The sequence below is a fragment of the Rhinatrema bivittatum genome, chromosome 15 (assembly GCF_901001135.1).
Source record: "Rhinatrema bivittatum chromosome 15, aRhiBiv1.1, whole genome shotgun sequence".
Classification (NCBI taxonomy): Eukaryota; Metazoa; Chordata; class Amphibia; order Gymnophiona; family Rhinatrematidae; genus Rhinatrema; species Rhinatrema bivittatum.
Genome location: NC_042629.1, coordinates 29,824,773 through 29,846,775, shown reverse-complemented (window position 1 = coordinate 29,846,775; position 22,003 = coordinate 29,824,773). Strand labels below are relative to the sequence as shown.

The window sequence follows — 22,003 nt, the reverse complement described above, 5'->3', positions numbered from 1 at the left end:
AAAAAAAAAAGAAAATTAAAAAATAAATAAAACTTGCTGGGAAGACTGGATGAACCATTTGGGTCTTTTTCTGCCTTCATTTACTATGTTACTGTCTTAAGTCTTAGGAGAAACACAGGTCCTCATGTAGCCAAGTCTTGCTGGTAGTACACATGCTACTTGTGTTGACTGGATTGGTGCAGCAGATTGGTGGTGGCGGGGAACCATTGTAGTGGAGGGACCATGGGAATCTAGTTGGTCAGATGTTTGGATTGTTGTGGGGCCATGTGGTTGGATGGACATAAGAAGGGAGGGGTGCTGGGTGTAAACTGAAGAAGGGATCTTGCGTGCTCAGGTTTCCCAGGAAGGTGGCGCACAGTGGAGGACGATGTAGGGGTTGTCTTGGATGGGGAGTAATATCTTGTGAGTAGTCACGTTCTATGGCTAGCAGCTGAGCTGTATTCTGGTTAATGTGGACGGGAGTGGTCAAGTGGACCAGAGAGACCATTTGGTCTTTTTGTGCTGTCATCTGCCATGTTGCAATGAACCTGAATACACACCGGATCAGTAAGAAGAGTGTGGGAAGAAGTACCAGTAACAGGTTTGTTCGATATTCCATTTTGAGGGAGCTCAGTAGATGTTTCCTGCTTAAATAAATGAGAATTCAATAAATAATGGATGACTCACCACCCAGACCAATGGCAAAGGCGAGGATGACAAGAATTAAAAGAATCACAATGACTGGAAGAAGCTTTGCTGGGATAACACTGTGGCACTTGGAAGACACTTCTTTGGTTCCTAGAGGAAAGAGAAAGCAGAAGACAACTGCAGAACTAGAAACATTCTAAAGTTTATATAGCACCAATTCCTCATCTGGTCTTATTCCTAGGTCTTCATTCTTTTTTTTTCTATTAGGTCCCCCTTGAAGCCTTTGCCTTAAGAGGTTTTGTTTATTTTTATCTACAGATTGATCCTAATGTTGTACTGCGGTGGTGGGGAGAGGTCACGTTATGTGATGATACAGAGCAAATTCCAAGATTAGAGCCTCATTGCTGCAGCAAATCTAGATAATCCTATTATGTTGGGGCAGTGTCAAATTTCAAAGGGAAACAATGTGAATACTTTTATCTTTAAAAACTGGTGCAACGTCTGTGAGTAGAAACTACCCCTGGACTTTGTCCCAATGTGAACAGCTTTGAAAAATGCCCCAGTACTGTTTTGATAGGGTTAGGGTTAGGGTGAGGGTTAGGGTTGTGTAAGTAGCATGTAAATGTGTACCTATTTTGTAAAAGACTGTAGTATGTGCATACTAGCCATATAACGTGTAAATGTATTCGGCAATTTTACAGCATTCTGGGGTGAGGTTTCAAAATATTCACATAAGTAAATATTTTATAAGTGAAGTATGCCTGTACATTATCCAGTTTCCGTGCACACTTTTGTACCTGCTATTTAAATTGCAGAAACCAAATATTTCTCTTATATTTTCAGTTTTTGGGTAGGGCATCTGGGTCAACTGGTGGAGGGTCTGGGTTAACTTAAGGAGGGTCTGGCTAAAGTGGTGGATGTCTGGGTGAACTGGTGGTTGGAAGAAGGTGCACAAGTATTTCATAAGCAGAGTACACACGTACATCATCCAATTTTATAACACATGCAACTCCGCACATATATTCAGAGTTATATGCACATGGTAAAAATGTTGTACATAAATTATATATGCATACTTTTATAAAATAGATGTTAGAACTATGTTGGGGCCTTCTGTGTATGCAGTTTTACAGAATTCATGCACATATCTTCTATATTTACTATATGCTTGTATATTGCTTGGTGCTCTTTAAGGGACATTTTTAACAATTTCTTCTAGCTTTTCTATGGTGTCCTGAGCCTTTAATTTATTTGTATGAAAAACTGGAAGTATTTAAGAATTTTTAGGATGTTCATTCTATTAGAACAGAGGCCTCTTTCAATGTTTAAATTATGTCTTGGTTTTAGTGAAATAAATGAAAGTCCAAATGTTAAAGTTGTACAAATGTGGATGTTTAACAAGATTGATTAATGTGCTGCTGAATGTTTGGGATTCTAATAGTTGTTGAAAATTGGCCTTTGCTTGTGGGAAAAACTACAATCTTTGGGCCACATGTTGGTAGATGTCAGCCAGCTGCTAGAATGAGAGAGTTAGGTGTAAATGGCAATAAAATTTAACCTCTACCTATAGTTACTTTTACTGCTAATAAACAACCAGTTAGAGTCTGATATTCAGCACCACTTACCTTGATAAGTTCAGACTTATCTGGTGTTTAGCCCCACATTGGGTGCCAATTGTTTAGCCTGACTGAATTTTACCCTACATTTACTATTTATAACTCTGTAAATAGTTGTGTTTCACTTCTCCTTGTAGGAGATGACCAATTTAGTCAGTCTCCCCAAATGTCTCCCAAATGTCTCCTTTTCTCTTATATCTTATATACATATTTCACAGGAGGAGAAAGACTTGTATTCTGAATTATGTATTACAATTCTTTTATTGCTTGTGGGAAAAACTACAATCTTTGGGCCACATCTTGGTAGATGTCAGCCAGCTGCTAGAATGAGAGAGTTAGGTGTAAATGGCAATTTCTGGTCGCCGCATCTCAAAAAAGATATAGTTACGATGGAGAAGGTACAGAGAAGGGCAACCAAAATGATAAGGGGAATGGAACAGCTTTCCTATGAGGAAAGACTGAAGAGGTTAGGACTTTTCAGCTTGGAGAAGAGACAGCTGAGGGGGGATATGATAGAGGTCTTTAAAATCATGAGAGGTCTAGAACGGGTAGATGTGAATTGGTTATTTACTCTTTTGGATAATAGAAGGACTATGGGGCACTCCATGAAGTTAGCAAGTAGCACATTTAAAACTAATCGGAGAAAGTTCTTTTTTACTCAACGCACAATTAAATTCTGGAATTTGTTGCTAGAGGATGTGATTAGTGCAGTTAGTGTAGCTGTGTTTAAAAAAGGATTGGATAAGTTCTTGGAGGAGAAGTCCATTACCTGCTATTAAGTTCACTTAGAGAATAGCCACTGCTATTACTAGCAGCAGTAACATGGGATAGACTTAGTTTTTGGGTAATTGCCAGGTTCTTATGACCTGGATTGGCCACTGTTGGAAACAGGATGCTGGGCTTGATGGACCCTTGGTCTGACCCAGTATGGCATGTTCTTATGTTCTTATTAGTAAAAATATGAAAATTATTACAAGTTAGTTATAATCATTTCTTTCATAATTATAATTTGTATAATAATCATAATCTTGTGCTCAGCTATAAGTATTATTAAAAAGCACAAAAAGCAATGTACCAATCAGTTCTCTTATTTGTTTAGCCTGGAGAGAAGGTAAGGAGTACCACATAATAACGTAGTCACATGCCTCAGAAAATATGCTAGCCTTCTCCAAAATTCTCAGGCTTTCTGCACCTCCTTATATACCTGATCTTTACAATATCTGGTGTGTAATAAATTAAATTCTTGCCACATGATGCCAGGATACATATTTTTCTTTGTCTTGTCGCTTACACATTACTCCCACTCCTGCATCTCTCTGGATTATTTTTATCATATATTTCCAATGTATGCACAATTTCCTCTTTCCCCTTGTGCAAAGGTACAAAAGTTCCCAGTGAACTTTTGTACCTGCATGTGTTTGCATGCATATATTTTATTATCCCACTCCTTTACATCAACCACCCCACTATCTGCTTCCTTCTGTGGTGTTCTCACTTCTGTTCTGTCAAAAATAAATCATCAGACATAGGGGTCTGCACTAAGGTTCTCTGCTTAGCTAAGTTTCCATTTTTGCAATGCCACTTGAAGGGAACAATGAGTATTTCTTATCACTTCTCCTTTCCTTGCTGCCCACATCTCAAAATAGTGTTTGCAAAGGCAAGCACCATGGGAAGAGCAGGGCAAGGGTAAAAGTTTATCACTTTCCAAGGTTCAATCTCTCCAGGTATATCTGGGTATACACTGGCTAAGTGGCACTGTTTCAACATTCAGCCATGTTATTTATTTATTTATTTATTTATTTTTATTTTTTCTATACCGATGTTCCTGTATACAATACATATCGCACCGGTTTACATGGAACTGAACTGTCGCCTCAGGGGCGGAATACATTATAACATTATAACATGTTGACATGTTCAAAAGCCGCCACTTATCTGGATATCTTTTTATATGGCTAAAAAGTTATTTTTTTATATTCTGCTTTTTGGCACTTCAGAGCAAATTATGTTCAGGTACTGTAGGTATTGCCCTATCCCTAGAGGGGCTTACAATCTAACTGGGTCATTCATCAAGCCGTGTTAGGGTCTTATGGTGTGAAAAAAGAGGTCTAATGCACGATAGATGTGCAATATTTATTGCGTCGTGTGTTAGTATGTAAATATGATAATGAATATGCAAAAGCTAGAGAATTATGTAAATGTGTCCCTATAAAGCACTTTCCACTAAGGTCAGCGTGTGACTGAGCACTACAGACTTTCAACTGGTCAGCTTAAAACAAGTGGCAGTTCAAATCCTCTCTCTTGGTGCCATTGAAAAGTCACTTGTCTACCCAAACCTTTTTGGGTGCACAGTGTAGGGACTTCTGGGTCAGGTGGGTCCTGTTAGTGCTATGTCAGCCCTCAGCTAACAGTGCCCATATTGGGATCCTGTCTAAAGCACTCCGGCTCTGACAGCCAGGATGTCAGCTACAATCTGTCTTCACCATCACAGGGGTATACAGGTTCAATGGAAACTATGGAAGTAGCCTTTTGGGACAATCCTATTCAGTGTATCATGTCTGACAAATGTGTATCTCTGGAGGACATACTGCTGAACAGCCAGAGACATGAATAATCATACCATGAGGATGATGTCTTTCTGCTATGACATGTGTGGCAGCTGTGATGTATTGCTTCAATGTTACAGGAGTGCTAGAACCGTAGAGATTGCTTGCTTGTGAGGGACTTGTACACATTTTGCATGCACCTCAGAAGTATGTTTCCATTCATGAAGATCTGATCCATCATAACAAAGTGCTATAGCGTACATATAGTAATATAGTAAAAAGTGACATGGACTAAGGGTTTGGAAATAGTTTTTTAGGCCTCACATCAAGCTAGAGCTTTGCTTCTAGTGTCTTATAGCATGCTGTGGGTTGGCAGCAAGATAACTAAATGACAGGGGTGTGAGTGATGCTGCTGTTCTCTTTGGCTCAGGAGATTCTGGCTATGGTTGCAGGACCTGGCTTTTCATACCCGTCACTCTTTTGAGCATGCCAGCAGAGACAAGATGCAATGAGGCTTTATATTCTACCCTCTGTGTCATAAAGTGCACCTTCGCAGTTCTCAAAAGTATATTTTGCTGTTTGGACAACATGGGGGGAGCTTTCATGTATGCCCCACAAAGAGTCACCGAGATAGTGCTGCTCTGCTGTGATTTCCATAATCTGACTCTACACTATAACATCCCAGTAGACATTCCAGATCTACCTGAGGATCCCCCAAGTCCCCATGCAGAATCCAAGGAGAGCACATGGACTAGCAGCCAGCTTCGGCAAAGTGTTAAACAATGCTACTTTGCCTGTTAGTCATCATCATCTAGTCCTTCTCCTTCCATGAAATATAGCCCAGCAGAGTGGTTCTAGCTGGTCTCATCTCTAGCTTTCTTTTCTCACAGGTCCTCTGTCTGGTCAGTGTGAAACAGAAACCACTTATGCCTGGTTAGGTAACATTGTGATAATGGAGCATTAAGTGCAATAGACAGTAGCAGACAATACAAAATAAATGTAACACCAAAGAGATGTGGCTGAACTAAATTATTCATATAGATTGTCAGTCCAAAAGAGTCACATCTCTCCATAGCATTCATGAAGGACTGCCAGCACAGTGTACAGTGCTTGCCTCGGCTACGCATTTGACCCTATCCTAGCCCTCAGAAGTTGGCAAGATAGTTGCATAGGTATGATAGAACTCCAGCAAAGCCTAGGACATGGAGCCAAGAGCTCTATAAGTCATTGAAATCATAAGTAACTCAGCTGCTTAAAGACACAGCCTGAAGCTACAAGTTGACAGTTACAATCACAGACTCAACATGTTACAGCCAGATTCCCTAGCTGCCATCAGTGTGCATCAATATAGCCACATGTATATTGAATGCATAGTGTCACATGGGCCTGCAAAGACACAGGTGTCAGCATTACCTCTGCTGTTTCTGAGGCAGTGCTGACATCTGAGTGCTCACTTAACAGGCCTTCACTTACAGCATTTTGGAATCAGGCAGACTTCAACAGATTGGCTCCCACCCCTGCACTACCTGTTTGAGATCATCCTTAGCTAATAGGTATGTACAAATCATCTGATCCCAAGCAACAGCAGGCCTCATCACTGTCTGCTCTTGGGCACTGAGGAATCTGTCCTCCATACCTCTTTGACTCCTCAGTTGTCACACAGCAGCATCTATGAGCTTTTTATAGAGGCAATTTTCTGGGATGAGATGGTGTTCTAGCAGGCTGCAAATAGATGACATCTTTTCTAAACTGTCATATCTATAAAAGCGTTTTTTAGTGCCTTTTAAGTAGAGTGATGAGATAAGTAAGAAGCCCTAAATAATCTTGTAGATTGATTAGTGTCACATCACCTTACACCACACAAGATTTACATGTACACTATGTACTCTCCAGGCCTGGCACCTGCACATTTCTGCTCCCTAGAGACGAACAAGATCTAGTGCTTTAAGTACTTTTCAAGTAGGCTTTTGACTAAAGACTTACGTGATGACAGCATTCATTGCTAGACCTAGAGAGAAGGCCATTGTTTGCTCAGAGGTGATAGATCTTCACAATGGAAAAGGCCAATGGTTTGTTATAGCTGCACTATGACATTCAATAGCTATACAACTGATTGGTCACTAAAAGATTGAAGACATTGCTACAGAACCTCTAGCCAATTATTTCTATATCTTCTACTGGACAGTATATAGAGATAAACACTAGCTAGATAGTGCCCATCTCACATACCTGCCCATGTACCCAAGAGTTATCTAAGAAACATAGAAACATAGAAATGACGGCAGAAGAAGACCAACCGGTCCATCCAGTCTGCCCAGCAAGCTTCACACATTTGTTCTCATACTTAACTGTTTCTCTTGGCTCTTAGTAACCTTATGTTCTAATTCCCTTTTCACCCCCACCATTAATGTAGAGAGCAGTGCTGGAGCTGCTTCCAAGTGAAATATTAAGTTTGATTAGTTGGGTAAGCGGCAGCATAGCTCTCTGCCATGAAGCAGAGGGCAATGCTGGAAATGTGTGAAGTATCAGTTTTTCTTTTCCCCTGTCATTGAAGCAAGGAGTCATGCCGGACATGCACCGAAAGTGAAGAATGCCTTGAAAGTCACATTAACTATCATCAAATATTGAAAAGCCTAATAATTGGTAATACCTATAAGCCCATGAACCCATCCCTGTTTTTTTTTCTTTTTTTCTTTTCTTTTTTTAATTGGGAGATGGATGCCCTTCATCCTTCTACTCTGTGAAGGTGGACACCTACCACCGGCCACTGGCATCCCGCTCCGTTAATGCCTCTGTGGCTACTGCCGCTCCATGCAGTGTTTTACTACCTGCTCTTTATATGCGTCCTCTAGAACTGATGGATCCCATCCCTGGGTTTTTTTATTATTTATTTAATTGGGAGATGACAGCCCTCCATCCTTCCGCTCCGTGAAGGTGGACACCTACCACTGGCCACTGGCATCCCGCTCCGTGAATGCCTCTGTGGCTACTGCCGCTCTGTGCAGTATTTTACTACCTGCTCTTTATATGGACACCTACCACTGGCCACTGGCATCCCGCTCCGTGAATGCCTCTGTGGCTACTGCCGCTCCGTGCAGTATTTTACTACCTGCTCTTTATATGTGTCCTCTAGACCTGATGGATCCCATCCCTGTTTTGTTTTTTGTTTTTGTTTTTTATTTAATTGGGAGATGACAGCCCTACATCCTTCCGCTCCATGAAGGTGGACACCTACCACTGGCCACTGGCATCCCGCTCCGTGAATGCCTCTGTGGCTACTGCCACTCCGTGCAGTATTTTACTACCTGCTCTTTATATGCGTCCTCTGGACCTGATGGATCCACAATATTTATCCCATGCCCCTTTGAAGTGCTTCACAGTTTTGGACTTCACCACTTCCTCCGGAAGGGCATTCCAGGCATCCACCACTCTCTCCGTGAAGAAATTCTTCCTGACATTGGTTCTTAGTCTTCCTCCTTGGAGCCTCAGCTCGTGACCTCTGGTTCTGCTGATTTTTTTCTGTTGGAAAAGGTTTGTCATTGTCTTTGGATCGTTAAAGTTTTTCAAGTATCTGAAAGTTTGAATCATATCACCCCTGCTCCTCCTTTCCTCCAGGGTGTACATATTTAGATTCTTCAATCTCTCCTCGTATGTCAACCGATGAAGACCCTCCACCTTCCTGGTCGCCCTTCTCTGTACCGCCTCCAACTGAGAGTATGCTCTCTGGAGAAGGCAACACAAGCCACTTGTGAAGTTCCACAGTAAGGAGTTTTCTGTTTGGCTCTTGCTGCCTCTTGGAAACATACATTGAGCTACCAGTTTTAGTGCTTAGGCCATATGGTCTTGCATGTGAGAAATGTGCCTAGATGGAATGGCCACTAGCACTCTAGCATGCAAGGTCATGTGGTCCCAAACCTTTTACCTAGTGAACCCTTAAGACAAAATCCACACAATGAAAAGACATCAGAAAGTGAAGTTTCAAAGCATGTGACTACTTTATTAAACATTTGAAATCACTAGAATCAAAGCAAGTCAATGTATTTGGTAATCACATTCTGCAAGGACAAGATATTGAATAGCACATGACATTTTAACTGAAATGACCAGCACATTCAGTGGAAACAGGTACATAAATAGTTACAAAAGGCAATATGCATACACTATTATGATCTTATCCTTTTCCAAAATCATGATTACTGCAAAGAACCTAGAAAGTGGAAGTGGCAATCCAATAGCTACAGTACAGATCTAAGGTTAGAGCTGATGCCAGCACAAGTATGTAATGGCAAGCAAAGTCCCAAAACAGTCGATGTTGAAAAGTGCACTCAAAAAGGAACAGCCGAAGGGCCATGGCAGCAAAGTTCAAGTAGCAGGCAGCATGACCAGAACTGGACAGCACAGGATGGAGGCAGGAGTGCCAGGAGATGAGCCAGCAGGATGAGATGAGAAGAGACATCAGCATGGAGCCAGCAGCAGGATGAGATGAGAAGAAACGCCAGTAGGACTGTGACTGGAGATCGCATCAAGGAGTCAAGACTACAGTCAGAGCACAGAGGAGGGCATAACAAGTAAGCAATAGGACTACACAGGCAGACAGTAGACCATCCACACCATCTAGCCGGCACAGGAATTCTGTAGTCAAGATGGGCCCAGGGGACATCTTCCATCTAACCAGCATAGGATGGGCCCAGCAGGTATCTTCCATCTAGTTAGCACAGGAACTCTGTACAGAGGACCGGCCTAGCTTGTTTGGACAAGATATCTTTGAGGGAACTTTTTGACCCTTTACAACTTGGTGTTTCCTTGCCTGAGCTTTTGGCAGGTTAGGGATGGCATTTCTTTGGGGGGCCTACCCCTGTGCCAACCTGAGAGCTGGGGACTATTGTGTGGTGTGAACTCCTGGGAAGAGGGGGATGCCATGGGTGCACACTCTGGCAATCATTGAATTAGTTGTGTTATCGCTGATGTCAAATTGTTGACAGAGGTATAGATGGTGGTTAGGCCCTGCATAAGGGCTGCTTTCTGCACCTGCATGGCCTGGGTGTGGCCGATCTGAGCCCTCCTCAACTGCACCATCTCTGCCTGTATATGGTGCAGGTGTAGCCTATGCCTCCTCTCAATGTGGTTGAGTGTGTCCTAGACTGTACGAACCATTGTTGCTGGAGGTACTTATGCTGCAGCTGATGGCCCGAGGTGTTAGCCAACCATCTCAGATATTATCCCTAGCTTGACTTCTCGTCTTTAGGGAGCGGCTATTTCAAACGTTATTCTTGGCTGATATTTTGTTATTGTGCCAAAATACCAGGTCCTGCCTGGTATTCTTTCTATCTTTTGGGACTTTGGTAATTTCTCAAGGCTCAAATTGAATTTGGATAAATCAGAGGCCCTTGAATTTCGGAGTTCATTGCAGGGAATCTGAGTGAACTGACCATTGAAGTGGGCTGGAGAGAGCATTTGATATTTGGGATTACAAATTCATATGGATCTTTCTAGTAGGTATAGGGATAATGTGGGTCCTATTTTACAAGAGTTTAAACAAGACAGAGATGCATGCACTTTCCTCTGTGTCAGGGAGGATAGCTTTAATCAAAATGGTCTCAGTCCTCTAACTGCTTTATGTTTTGCAGATGATTCTCTTGGGCCTTCTGAATAAACAGATTCTCTTGTTCTCAATTTGTCTGGAGAGGGACGAGGACAAGAGTAGTCCTTGTTAAATTAATGATGCCCAGAGAAGAGGACAGGTTGGGGTTCCCTAATTATTAATTTTATAACATGGCTTGCCTTATCGGGGCCTTAGGGAACTGGTTACTAGTGAAGAACTGGGGTTTTTTTTTACTGATATTGATATGGAAAAGCCTTAGTTTAAAACATATTTTACATACCCCAAGAAAAACTCTGTCCAGAGAATGTTCCAATTCTTTGGTTATCCGCTCTATGCGGGGAAATTTATTAGGAAGTTTGGAAATTTCACATTTTTTTTGCCATTGATGAATAACCCACTATTCCTCCTAGTTATTTATCCATTGTTTACACAATTGCAGGTGGTAAGTAGCAGAATACAAAGTCTTATTAATCCCTCTGAGCAGATGCATTCTACTGATCGTGCGTCACTGTTGGGTTGTCCAAGGAGAAGTGTGTTTGCATATCTGTAAATTCGTAGTTACATTGCTCTACTGTTCAAGTGGGTATAAGAAATTGTACATCAGGCAGCTTTCAATGGTTTATATCTATATAAATCATTAAAATATTCTCTAGCGACTATAAGTATATACACACAGTTAAGACCTTTACTATCTTACCGAGCCTGGCTGCTGCATGGAATGTGGACCTATGGGTACCCTATATAAGTATAATATGATTAGGAGCAAGTCACAGATATTTGTTACAGGAACTCCAATTTAGAATTCAAAATCGAATACATTTCTCCCAGTATAGAGCTGCTAAGGCCGAGACAGCTGTCTCAGATGTGTGTTTGAAATGTTGGGGGTCGGATGCTTCTTTATGGAGCTGCGCTGCCATACAGGATTTCTGGCAGTATATTATACATTTGCTAGTACTTTTTACCTGTAAGTGTTAAGCTCCCTTGCTCTTTGTATGTTGGGCCATGTGTCAGAGAATGCTCTTTTGGGGATGATTTCCGGCTTGTTTTTACAGAAGGTGTGCTTGATAGCTAAATGCTGTATTCTAAATGTCTGGATAAAGTTGCCCCAGCCCCTGCACTATGCAAAGCTGGATGCTGGATTTTCTACTGATGGTATTTTCAAATTTGGCAACCAAACCTCCATTCTTTACCTAAAGAACTGCAGGATAAGATCAAGTTCATGGTCTCGTGTTAGTGATTGCTCCTTGGAGTTCTTAGGTTGAACTATTGCTCCAGTCCCTTACTGTACACTGATAGTCATACATGAAGTCATTTGGGGGTATATTTGGGGGAAAATGTTGATGGATTTTGTACATGATATTTGAAATAATGTGTATGTGTGTTAAGATATTTAAAATATGCTATACACTGTTGAATACACATGACTAAACATATATAGTCTGTTGCTCCTTCCAAACCCATTCCTAAGATTGATTTTGGCTGTTACTGAGATGAGCAGTAGTCCTAAATTTTTCATTATACAAAAATGCACAAACGACAATAAAGGTTGGATATATACAGTAAATATACAGAGAGAAAGTGCACAGGATTGAATTAGCTTTCCTACTGACTTAGAGTACCCCTTCCTAGACATGCTTTTATAACTTTATGACATTATACCATGCATTCGGTCTATTTGTTTACCTTGGAAAATGCTGTTGCCCATACTGTCAGCAAGCATTTTATGAAAAACTAATAACCACTATAACATAAAAGACTAAATCCTTACCATTTCCACCTTCTCCAGGTTCAACTTTGGTTTGTGATAAGAAGAATCTTAAGGAGGAGACCGGAACCTCCACTTCAGGTAAGTCTTCCTCTGTTACCGACACTACTTCTAAATTTGCTGTATTATGGTTCTTTTCTGGTGCCTGCAGTACCAAAGGAAATGTAAAATGAGTGCTCAGTAGTTGTGCATAGTCACCACGATTTCATGATAAGTACACTGCAAGGACACTCAATTCTTCCACCAAGGTACATCTGCCATGCCAAAGATTATGGGGTAGATTTTAAAAGGGTTGCGAGCATAAATTATGCGCGGAACCCTTTAAAACCCTCCCTGCGCGTGCCGAGCCTATTTTGCATAGGCTGGGGGGAGGCCGAAGGAAAGGGAACGGGCAGCGCGCACAGGGCTCGGCGCGCACAAGGTGCACAAATGTGCACCCCCTTGTGCGCGCCGACCCCGGATTTTATAAGATACGCGCGGCTCCGCGCATATCTTATAAAATCCGGCGTACTTTTCTAAAATCTACCCCTATGTCTTCAGTATCCATGTATCTAAGTTAGCCAGATAAGGCTTAACCAGCTATCTTACATGGGATATTCAGCAACATGGCTATACTGCTGAATTTTTCCATCAAAAGCACTACTTAACCGAATAAGTCAAGCAGGCCTAACCTTTCAGATTAACTTAAACAAATAAGTCTAAACGTCGGCATTTATCTGGTTAACCAGACAAGAAGCTCCACCCTGATTCACCCATTGCTCGCCCACTGACTATCTGGCATTTACCAAGCGGATCTCACGCGATACCAAGATGGGGGCGGAGTCGGGGCGGCGTCAGCCCCGGAAGAGGAGGAGTCGGGGCAGCACCGTGGCTGATGCTGTGAAGACTGCACTGACAGCGAAAGGTAAGCACCTTTATCGCTATCAGTTTCGCGCCGAATAACTACACCTTTTATGGTGTAGTTATTTGGTGCGACGCCGGCAGCAAGCGCACCGCAGAGGTGCGATCGCTGCCGGCTATCGCAGGACCGCCTCCCCCCCCCCCGTTTCGCCCCCCATTACCGCAGGATTCAGGGAGCCCTGCGACTTTGGTAAATCTAGGCCTAAGTGACTTATCTGGCTAAATGGTGGCTGCTGAATACAGCTGGATATTCAGTGGCTGCCACTTAGCCAGATAGGTCCCTATTTACCCAGCTAATTAGTGCTAAATATCAGCCTCCCCAAACATTGCATGTTCCAAATCTTTAACAACGATGAGGTCCATATTCAACAGTGGGTAAGATATCCAGGTAAAGTTACCCAGATAGCTTTACTCATATATTCAATGGAACGCGGCCGTTGTGTCCCACTGAATATGCCCAGATAAAGTCATCCATATAACTTTAGGACTGCTCTTCAGCCTGAACAGATTTAGCCAGATAACGTTGAATATTGGCATTATCTGGCTAAGTAACTTTATAAATACCTCCAATTTATCTGGGAAAGTTTTACCTGGCTAAAAATTATCTGGATAGATCAGCAGCAGGAAATTCAAGTCCTGTGGTTTGTCCAGCTAAATTTAATCACTTTCAATATGAATCTCACTAGTCCTAGGTTAGCCTCATCTCCTAGGGAATACATTTAAAAAAGCTAAATCCCTAAATTAGGTGCCTTAATTTAGGGGGATTTTCAATTAAATTGATAACCAATATTTTCAGCTGAAAGGGACCTAATTGTTGGTACTAACTCTCAAAGTTAAGCATCTAAACTCTTTGAAAATTGACCCCCCAATGGCTAGTGCTCAGCATTGCCTTTGAAAATTCTAGATATCCCTGGAAGTTGTCATCCTCCTTGCTCCTTGGGAATCCACTAGGATATGCACTAAAAGCCTCATTATCAAGGACTGAGTCAAGAACTGTTCTTGATGTATTTAGTGGCCATTCAGAGAGAGTTTCACTGATACTAGCTCTGAAGGAGCAGCTATGCTGCCTCATTCTCATCGTTACATTTGGTCCTGTGAGCCACCACACTCACCCAAAACTGCCGGCAATCTTTCACAGCCTGGACGCCAACCTTGAGACCAGCATAGCACTAGACATGGTCATTCAGCCACTCCTGCATTCCCTCCTAGGCACGCACATGCAACACACAGTGCTTCTTAAAGGAGCCTTGCAGGGAAGCACTCCGCGGTGCCTTGGGACGACATCAGCTATCCTACTTAAGGACTCTCCAGTCCTCCTTGCCTTGCCTCAGCAACAGGTCCCATGGCGTGCCTTCTGTCCCACTGCGTGTTACTAGTTCATGTCTTGTTTCTTGCCTTGATCCTTGTGTCCATTGCTTGTCCTTGGTCTGCCCTGCCCATGTACTTGTGTTTGTCCTGCGGTCTTGTTTGTTTTGTTCATCTTGACTGTCTTTGGCTTGATTTCCAGGACTCTGACCTTGACTTGGACCCTGACCCCTCTTGATCACTGCCTGGACCTGACCTCTGATTTAGACTAGTCTACTCTGCTGTCTTCTGCCTGCCCTGACCTCCACCTGAACGGACTCTGACTTTGGATTACCCTGGGTTCCCACCTAAGACCTACTGACCACCCAAATTCAAGGGCTCAACCTGCAGGGGAGGCAGCTGGTATAGGTGGAGCTCCAGCTGATCCCACCTGGGGCTTCTCTACCAGCTACTGGGGTGGGCCTAGCAGGTTTGCTCACTGGGCTGCGCCAATCACACTGCAGCACCAAGGCTCCACTTTGCCCATTGGTGTTACACTGAGTCGCTCACGCCTGAACTCTGTCTTTTTATGGGAGGGAATCTGGAAGGAAACTGAAAGAATACTAAATGCCACTGCCGTAATAAAAGAGTAACATAGTAAATGATGGCAGTTAAAGACTTAAGTGTTCCCTTCAGTCTGCCCACAAGTTTAGATTAGTAACTGCTGCTCCATGCAGGTTACCCTTTCCAGTAATGCTACACTGAAGATAACTCAGGTTACCCCTTTTCTTTGTTTCCATCCTTTAGCCGCAAAAATCCTGTGTTTAATCACACGTCTTATTGAATTCCATTACTATTCTTGTCTTCACCACCATTTCCAGGAGGGCATTCCATGCATCCACCATCCTTTCCATGAAGCAATATTTCCTGACTCTGTTCCTACCCCCTCTGAGTTTCATATCATGACCTCTAATTCTACAGCTTTCTCTCCATCAGAAAAAGTTTGATTCTTGTGCATAATTACCTTTCAGGTATTTTAAAGTCTGCATCATATCTCACCTGGTCTCTTCTCTCTTCCAGGACAGCTATTTGGGTCTTTAATCTCATCTCATAAGGGTTTAGATGCAGATCCCCAATTCATTTTGGTTGCCTCTGTTTCACTTCTATCCTCTCTATCCTATTTGAGATGAGGTCTCCAAAACTGAACACTAGTCCAGGTGAGGCCTCATTAATGACCTCCATCTTTCTGCTAGTTATGCCTCTTTGAAACACTCCACCTTATCACATTGCTTCACTGCCTTCAGGTCAGACACTATCACCAATGCTCTCAGCCTATGCACCTCAATCTTCTCTTCCTCCCCCCAATCAAGTACAGCTCCTTTGCATTACTGCACCTCAAATGTATGATGTTGCACTTCTTGGCATTGAATTCCAGCTACCAAACCTCTGACCACTTCTCAAGCTTTCTTAGATCACTTACTCTCTTACTCTATTGCAGATCTTAGTGTCATCCACAAAAAAGTTTTTACCTTCTAACACAATATTGCTCACAAATATATTGAACAGAACAGGCCGCAGTGCAGATTCTTGAGGCATTCAACTTATCACCATTCTTTCTTTATAGTTGGTTCCATTTATATTCTGTATTTATAAAACTGGTTAGAAGAGAGGTTGTACAGGACAGTTCCCTAATGAGAGCTGGGTAGGAAAGGACAGAAGGAGGCCATCTATGATAGATTTCTAATAAGACTTGTAAGGCTTCTAAGGAAACTAAAAAGTCATGGGATAGGAGGCAGTATCCTTTCATGGATTACAAACTGGCTAAAAGACAGGAAACAGAGAGTAGGATTAAATGGGCAATTTTCTCAGTGGAAGGGAGTGGACAGTGGAGTACCTCAGGGTTCTGTGTTGGGACCCTTACTGTTCAATATATTTATAAATGATCTGGAAAGAAATACGACGAGTGAGATAATCAAATTTGCAGATGACACAAAATTGTGCAGAGTAGTTAAATCACAAGCAGATTGTGATAAATTACAGGAAGACCTTGTGAGACTGGAAAATTGGGCATCCAAATGGCAGATGAAATTTAATGTGGATAAGTGCAAGGTGATGCATATAGGGAAAAATAACCCATGCTATAATTACACGATGTTGGGTTCCATATTAGGTGCTACAACCCAAGAAAGAGATCTAGGTGTCATAGTGGATAACACATTGAAATCGTCGGTTCAGTGTGCTGCGGCAGTCAAAAAAGCAAACAGAATGTTGGGAATTATTAGAAAAGGAATGATGAATAAAACGGAAAATGTCATAATGCCTCTGTATCGCTCCATGGTGAGACCGCACCTTGAATACTGTGTACAATTCTGGTCGCCGCATCTCAAAAAAGATATAATTGCGATGGAGAAGGTACAGAGAAGGGCTACCAAAATGATAAGGGGAATGGAACAACTCCCCTATGAGGAAAGACTAAAGAGGTTAGGACTTTTCAGCTTGGAGAAGAGACGACTGAGGGGGGATATGATAGAGGTGTTTAAAATCATGAGAGGTCTAGAACGGGTAGATGTGAATCGGTTATTTACTCTTTCGGATAGTAGAAGGACTAGGGGACACTCCATGAAGTTAGCATGGGGCACATTTAAAACTAATCGGAGAAAGTTCTTTTTTACTCAACGCACAGTTAAACTCTGGAATTTGTTGCCAGAGAATGTGGTTCGTGCAGTTAGTATAGCTGTGTTTAAAAAAGGATTGGATAAGTTCTTGGAGGAGAAGTCCATTACCTGCTATTAAGTTCACTTAGAGAATAGCCACTGCCATTAGCAATGGTTACATGGAATAGACTTAGTTTTTGGGTACTTGCCAGGTTCTTATGGCCTGGATTGGCCACTGTTGGAAACAGGATGCTGGGCTTGATGGACCCTTGGTCTGACCCAGTATGGCATTTTCTTATGTTCTTATGTTCTTATGTCCATTTTCTCAGTGGAAAAGGGTAAACAGTGGAGTGCCTCAGGGATATGTACTTCGACCGGTGCTTATAAATGATCTGGAAAGGAATACGATGAATGAGGTGATCAAATTTGCAGATACAAATTATTCAGAGTAGTTAAATCACAAGGGATTGTGATAAATTGCAGGAGGACTTTGTGAGACTGGAAGATTGGGTATCCAAATGGCAGATGAAATTTAATGTGGACAAGTGCAAGGTGTTGCATATAGGGAAAAATAACCCATGCTGTAGTTACACGATGTTAGGTTCCATATTAGGAGCTACCACCTAGGAAAAAGATATAGGCGTCATAGTGGAAAATACATTGAAATCGTCAGGTCAATGTGCTGCAGCAGTCAAAAAAGCAAACAGAATGTTAGTAATTAGGAAGGGAATGGTGAATAAAACGGAAAATGTCATAATGCCTCTGTATCACTCCATGGTGAGAATGCACCTTGAGTATTGTATACAATTCTGGTCACCGCATCTCAAAACAGATATAGTTGCGATGGACAAGGTACAGAGAAGGACAACCAAAATGATAAAGGGAATGGAACAGCTCCCCTATGAGGAAAGGCTGAAGAGGTTAGGGCTGTTCAGCTTGGAGAAGAGACGGCCTAGGGGGGATATGATAGAGGTCTTTAAGATCATGAGATGTCTAGAATGAGTAGATGTGAATCTGTTATTTACACTTTCAGATAATAGAAGGACTAGGGGGCATTCCATGAAGTTAGCAAGTAGCACATTTAAAACTAATCAGAGAAAATTCTTTCACTCAATGCACAATTAAGCTCTGAAATTTCTTGCCAGAGAATGTGGTTAGTGCAGTTAGTGTAGCTGGGTTTAAAAATGGTTTGGATAAGTTCATGGAGGAGAAGTCCATTAACTTCTATTAATCAAAATGTCTTAGGGAATATCCAATGATATTACTGGCATCAGTAGCATGGGATATACTTAGTGTTTGGGTACTTGCCAGTTTCTTATGGCCTGAATTGGCCACTGTTGGAACTGTTGGACTTGATAGACTCTTGGTCTGATCCAGTATGGCAATTTCTTATGTTCTTATGTGAAGGAGAAAGGTAAGATATGATGACTTCCTGATGAGCACAAGTGTTCTTTGGACTGATTTGCATCAAGGAAGGAATTTGTGATACTGTAGGGTGCAAAGTCAGCCAATGTAGCATATCTCCCCCCACAGCATGTGGCTTCAAGCATCTGGCAAAGTCTATGCTGTGTTTTAGAAGAATTTACTTAGATGCCATTCAGAAATGGCTATACCACAATCACTTTTCCTTAAATCCTGAAAAAAAATAGATTCTCTATTTGTCACATCGGCAAGTATTAGAGGCTTTTCAGACAGTGGATATGACATTCCATGGTCAGAGAACTAGGTGTTTCTTCTAGATAGAAAGTTATCAATGATAACACATTAAGAACCTGATTAAAGTGGTCTACTACAAGTTGAGAATGTTAAAAAAAAAAACCTTAACTTGAGCCAAGTGACTTTCGTCTTATGCTACACTTATTCAATGGACTCGATTATTATACTTTGCTACATTTAGGAATCCCAGCAACACGTCTTAGGGATTTCCAACTGTTACAAAATCAGCTGCAAGTGTATTGCAAGGTTCATCAAATATGACCATGTAACACTACTACTTCATGAACTGCACTGGCTCCCAGTTTGTTACAAGATCCAGGACAAAGTCTTGCTGTTGATACATGAGATCATGTATAACCCAAGAACAGTCTGGTTGCACAGGTTTTTCAGTCCACAAATAGACATTCTGCCAGTTAATCAAGCACATCTAGGGATGGTTAGAGAAAGCTGTATCAGTAGCTGGCCCCACACTCTGGAATACAATGCCTGTCTCATTGCAAGTACTGGAGGTTGTGAAAAAATCTAAAATAGCATTGAAAACGTGGCTTTTAAGGAAGCTTTCAGTGTTGAATAATTCATCGGGAAATAACTTTTAAGGATGACAAAAAAAGGCAAAGCAAATTGTGTTTGGCCAAGTGTAGATCTGAGAAGATTTCTGTTGGTATAAATGTATACATATTATATATGTTATCCTGTACACCACCATGATCTGTGAAGTAGTGGCTTACAAAGGTTTTTAAATAAATAAAATAAAAGCCACTAAAGAGAATTCATGCAGAACATGAGGCCTTTGTATGGGGATTTGTGGTGCAAGAGCCCACTTGTTATAATGACTAGAGATTGCTTGAAGCTCCATGGTGTACTGGCAGCACTACTCAGCAGATGCACAGGGACAATAAGATGTGCATCTAAATGAAGTTTTGTTAGGACTGAAATAACAACTAAATAATGTTTCTATCAGTGCCCATCTCCTGAACCCTCCAGTCCTAGATGTGAGAGCTTCTGAATCCCACCCAGTCCTAGAAGGGATAGACTTTGTACCCCTATTCCCATAGCTGACCAGTCCTACAGGGAACACCAGTCCCCTGCACCATCCAGTTCGAGAAGTGATAGGCCCTGTAACCCTGTGCCTATTCTCAGCCATCCAGACCTACAGGTGGCAGGTTCAGTATCCCTGTTCTCATTCCCGGATCTATCTTCAGTCCTAGCAGAGAGAGGCTCATGGAGGCCAATATTTATAGGCATTTAGCCAGATACCTCACTAATTATCTGGGTAAATACCGTCCTTTCAAAATCTCTGGTATTTATCCAGCTAACTTTTAGCTGGATATGTTATGGTGTTACAGAGCAGGGGCAAGTTCACCAAGAAACTCATCCTAGCACCAATATTAGGAGTTAGTCAATTAAGTTAATTGGTTGAAGCAATTCTAAAGTTATCTGGAAACGTGTTTCTGAATACCTTTAACTTTACCCTTAACTGGCTATATTCAAAAAGGTATAGCCAGTTAGATGATATGAGGTTTAAAAACATTTAGTGGAGCATAGGCCTGGTGGCCCTATTCCCAACCCCCACACCTCCCAATGAAGAACATGTTCCCTGCCCCCAACTTCCCAAATTTACAGTTCTGTTTAATTTTGGCTACAATGAGCTCTTCTGTTCCTCCCTGCTTCCCACCCTCCCGGTACCTTTTCAAATGTCTATCTTCTGCCGGCATCCTGGTATGCTTCTCCCAGGATCCCAGTCGGAACTTTCTGAGTTGCTATGTTACCCAACTAAATGCTGACTTTTCAATGTTTCTGGTTACCAATCAAATTCAGGATCCTCTTTAAAACCCTCATGATGATCCACAAGGCGTTACATAATATCGCCCCCCTCAATCTAACCTTCCAAATAAGGCCACACACCTCAAACAGACCCACTAGAAGAGCATACAAAGACATGCTATATACCCCACCTGCTAAAACCTCTTTAAGGAAGCGCGCCCTCTCCACAGCTGGGCCTCCACTCTGGAACTCGCTCCCACCAGAACCCTGCCCTTCAGTCTTCAAAAAGAAACTGAAAACCTGGCTCTTCAGACAGGCCTTTTCGGACAGATAATCCCCTCACCTATGCTCTCTCTCCTCCTTGAATCCTTCCAATGCTAAACATCCCTTTGCTCATTGCGGTTTTCTCCCTCAATTCTCTCCCTTTTCTCCGCCACCGGCTCGTCTCCCCAAGGCCTAGGCCTCGTTCCCATTCTTTTATTATTAAAGTTACTCATTTTTATTTTATGTTATATCTACTACATTATATGATAGTGTTTTCTCTTATGTTGCTAAAGTTTTTCACATATCTGTTTTATTTTCCCCGCACGGTTCCTATGTTTCATTGTATACGCCTTCCGGCGACAGTTTTCAGTTCCATGTAAACCGGTGTGATATGTATCCTGTACAGGAGCATCGGTATAGAAAAGTTAAAATAAATAAATAAATAAATAAATTTCTGGTACACACCCGGTTAACCTTTAACCAGATAAGTCATTATCTGGCTTAAAATGAGTTGAATTATAGTAGTCATCTTGTCCTACCGTGTTCATTCTTAGCAGCTCAGCAGAGGAGGAGAGTCAAAGCTGGTGTACAGAGGGGAATCCAAAACAGTCAAGGAAAAAATCCCTGGAGTAGCCTGAAAGAGTCCTAAATTCAGGGAGGCCCCTGCATGTCTTTGAATTGCTTAAATTTACTTTATGGATCTCACCAGAAGAAAATGTGTTTGTCAACCATTCTCTATACAGCAAGTTATCAATCAGTAAGCTCTACTCATATTGGAACCCCACAGGGTTGTCATTATTTCAAGACCATAGGAGTATCAATAACCCTAAAGGTCCCCGTCTGGTGGCGCCCCATGAGTTGTATGGTGGCTCAGCAGCTCCCCGATTCCCTTTTCCAGTGAGGTATTGGAAGGGAGGGTTAGATAAGTCTCTATTTTGGTCACATTTCCCTTTTCCTTACCTCAGTTTTGAGCTCTGTTTTCCTTTCTCTCCTCCTACCCCCTTTTCTTTTCACCCTACCCTTCCTACACTGAGCCTCTCCTCTCCACCTTCTTTTCTTCACCTCCCAAGCACTGGTTACGCTATCCCTTTTTTCCTTCTACATCCTACTCTCATTCCCTCTTCCTTTCTACCATGTCCCCTTCACTCAGTCTGCTTCCCTCTTCTCTTACTCTTGACTCACTAATGTTTCTATCACACATACCCCTTAGTCTGCTCTTTCATCCTTCTACTTTCTGCTCCTCCCTGGCCTTTACTAGCTGTTCC

At 42.1% G+C, this 22,003-nt stretch overlaps 1 protein-coding gene across 1 annotated transcript in view; it reads right to left on the bottom strand.

Moving 5' to 3' along the window:
* Positions 1-22,003, bottom strand: part of TMPRSS3 (transmembrane serine protease 3) — a 121,846-nt gene that overhangs the window by 58,631 nt on the left and 41,212 nt on the right. Inside the window, exon 2 of the mRNA XM_029579209.1 lies at positions 667-777. Within this exon, the coding sequence (XP_029435069.1) occupies positions 667-777 (111 nt within the window). The remainder of the gene's footprint in view (positions 1-666; positions 778-22,003) is intronic.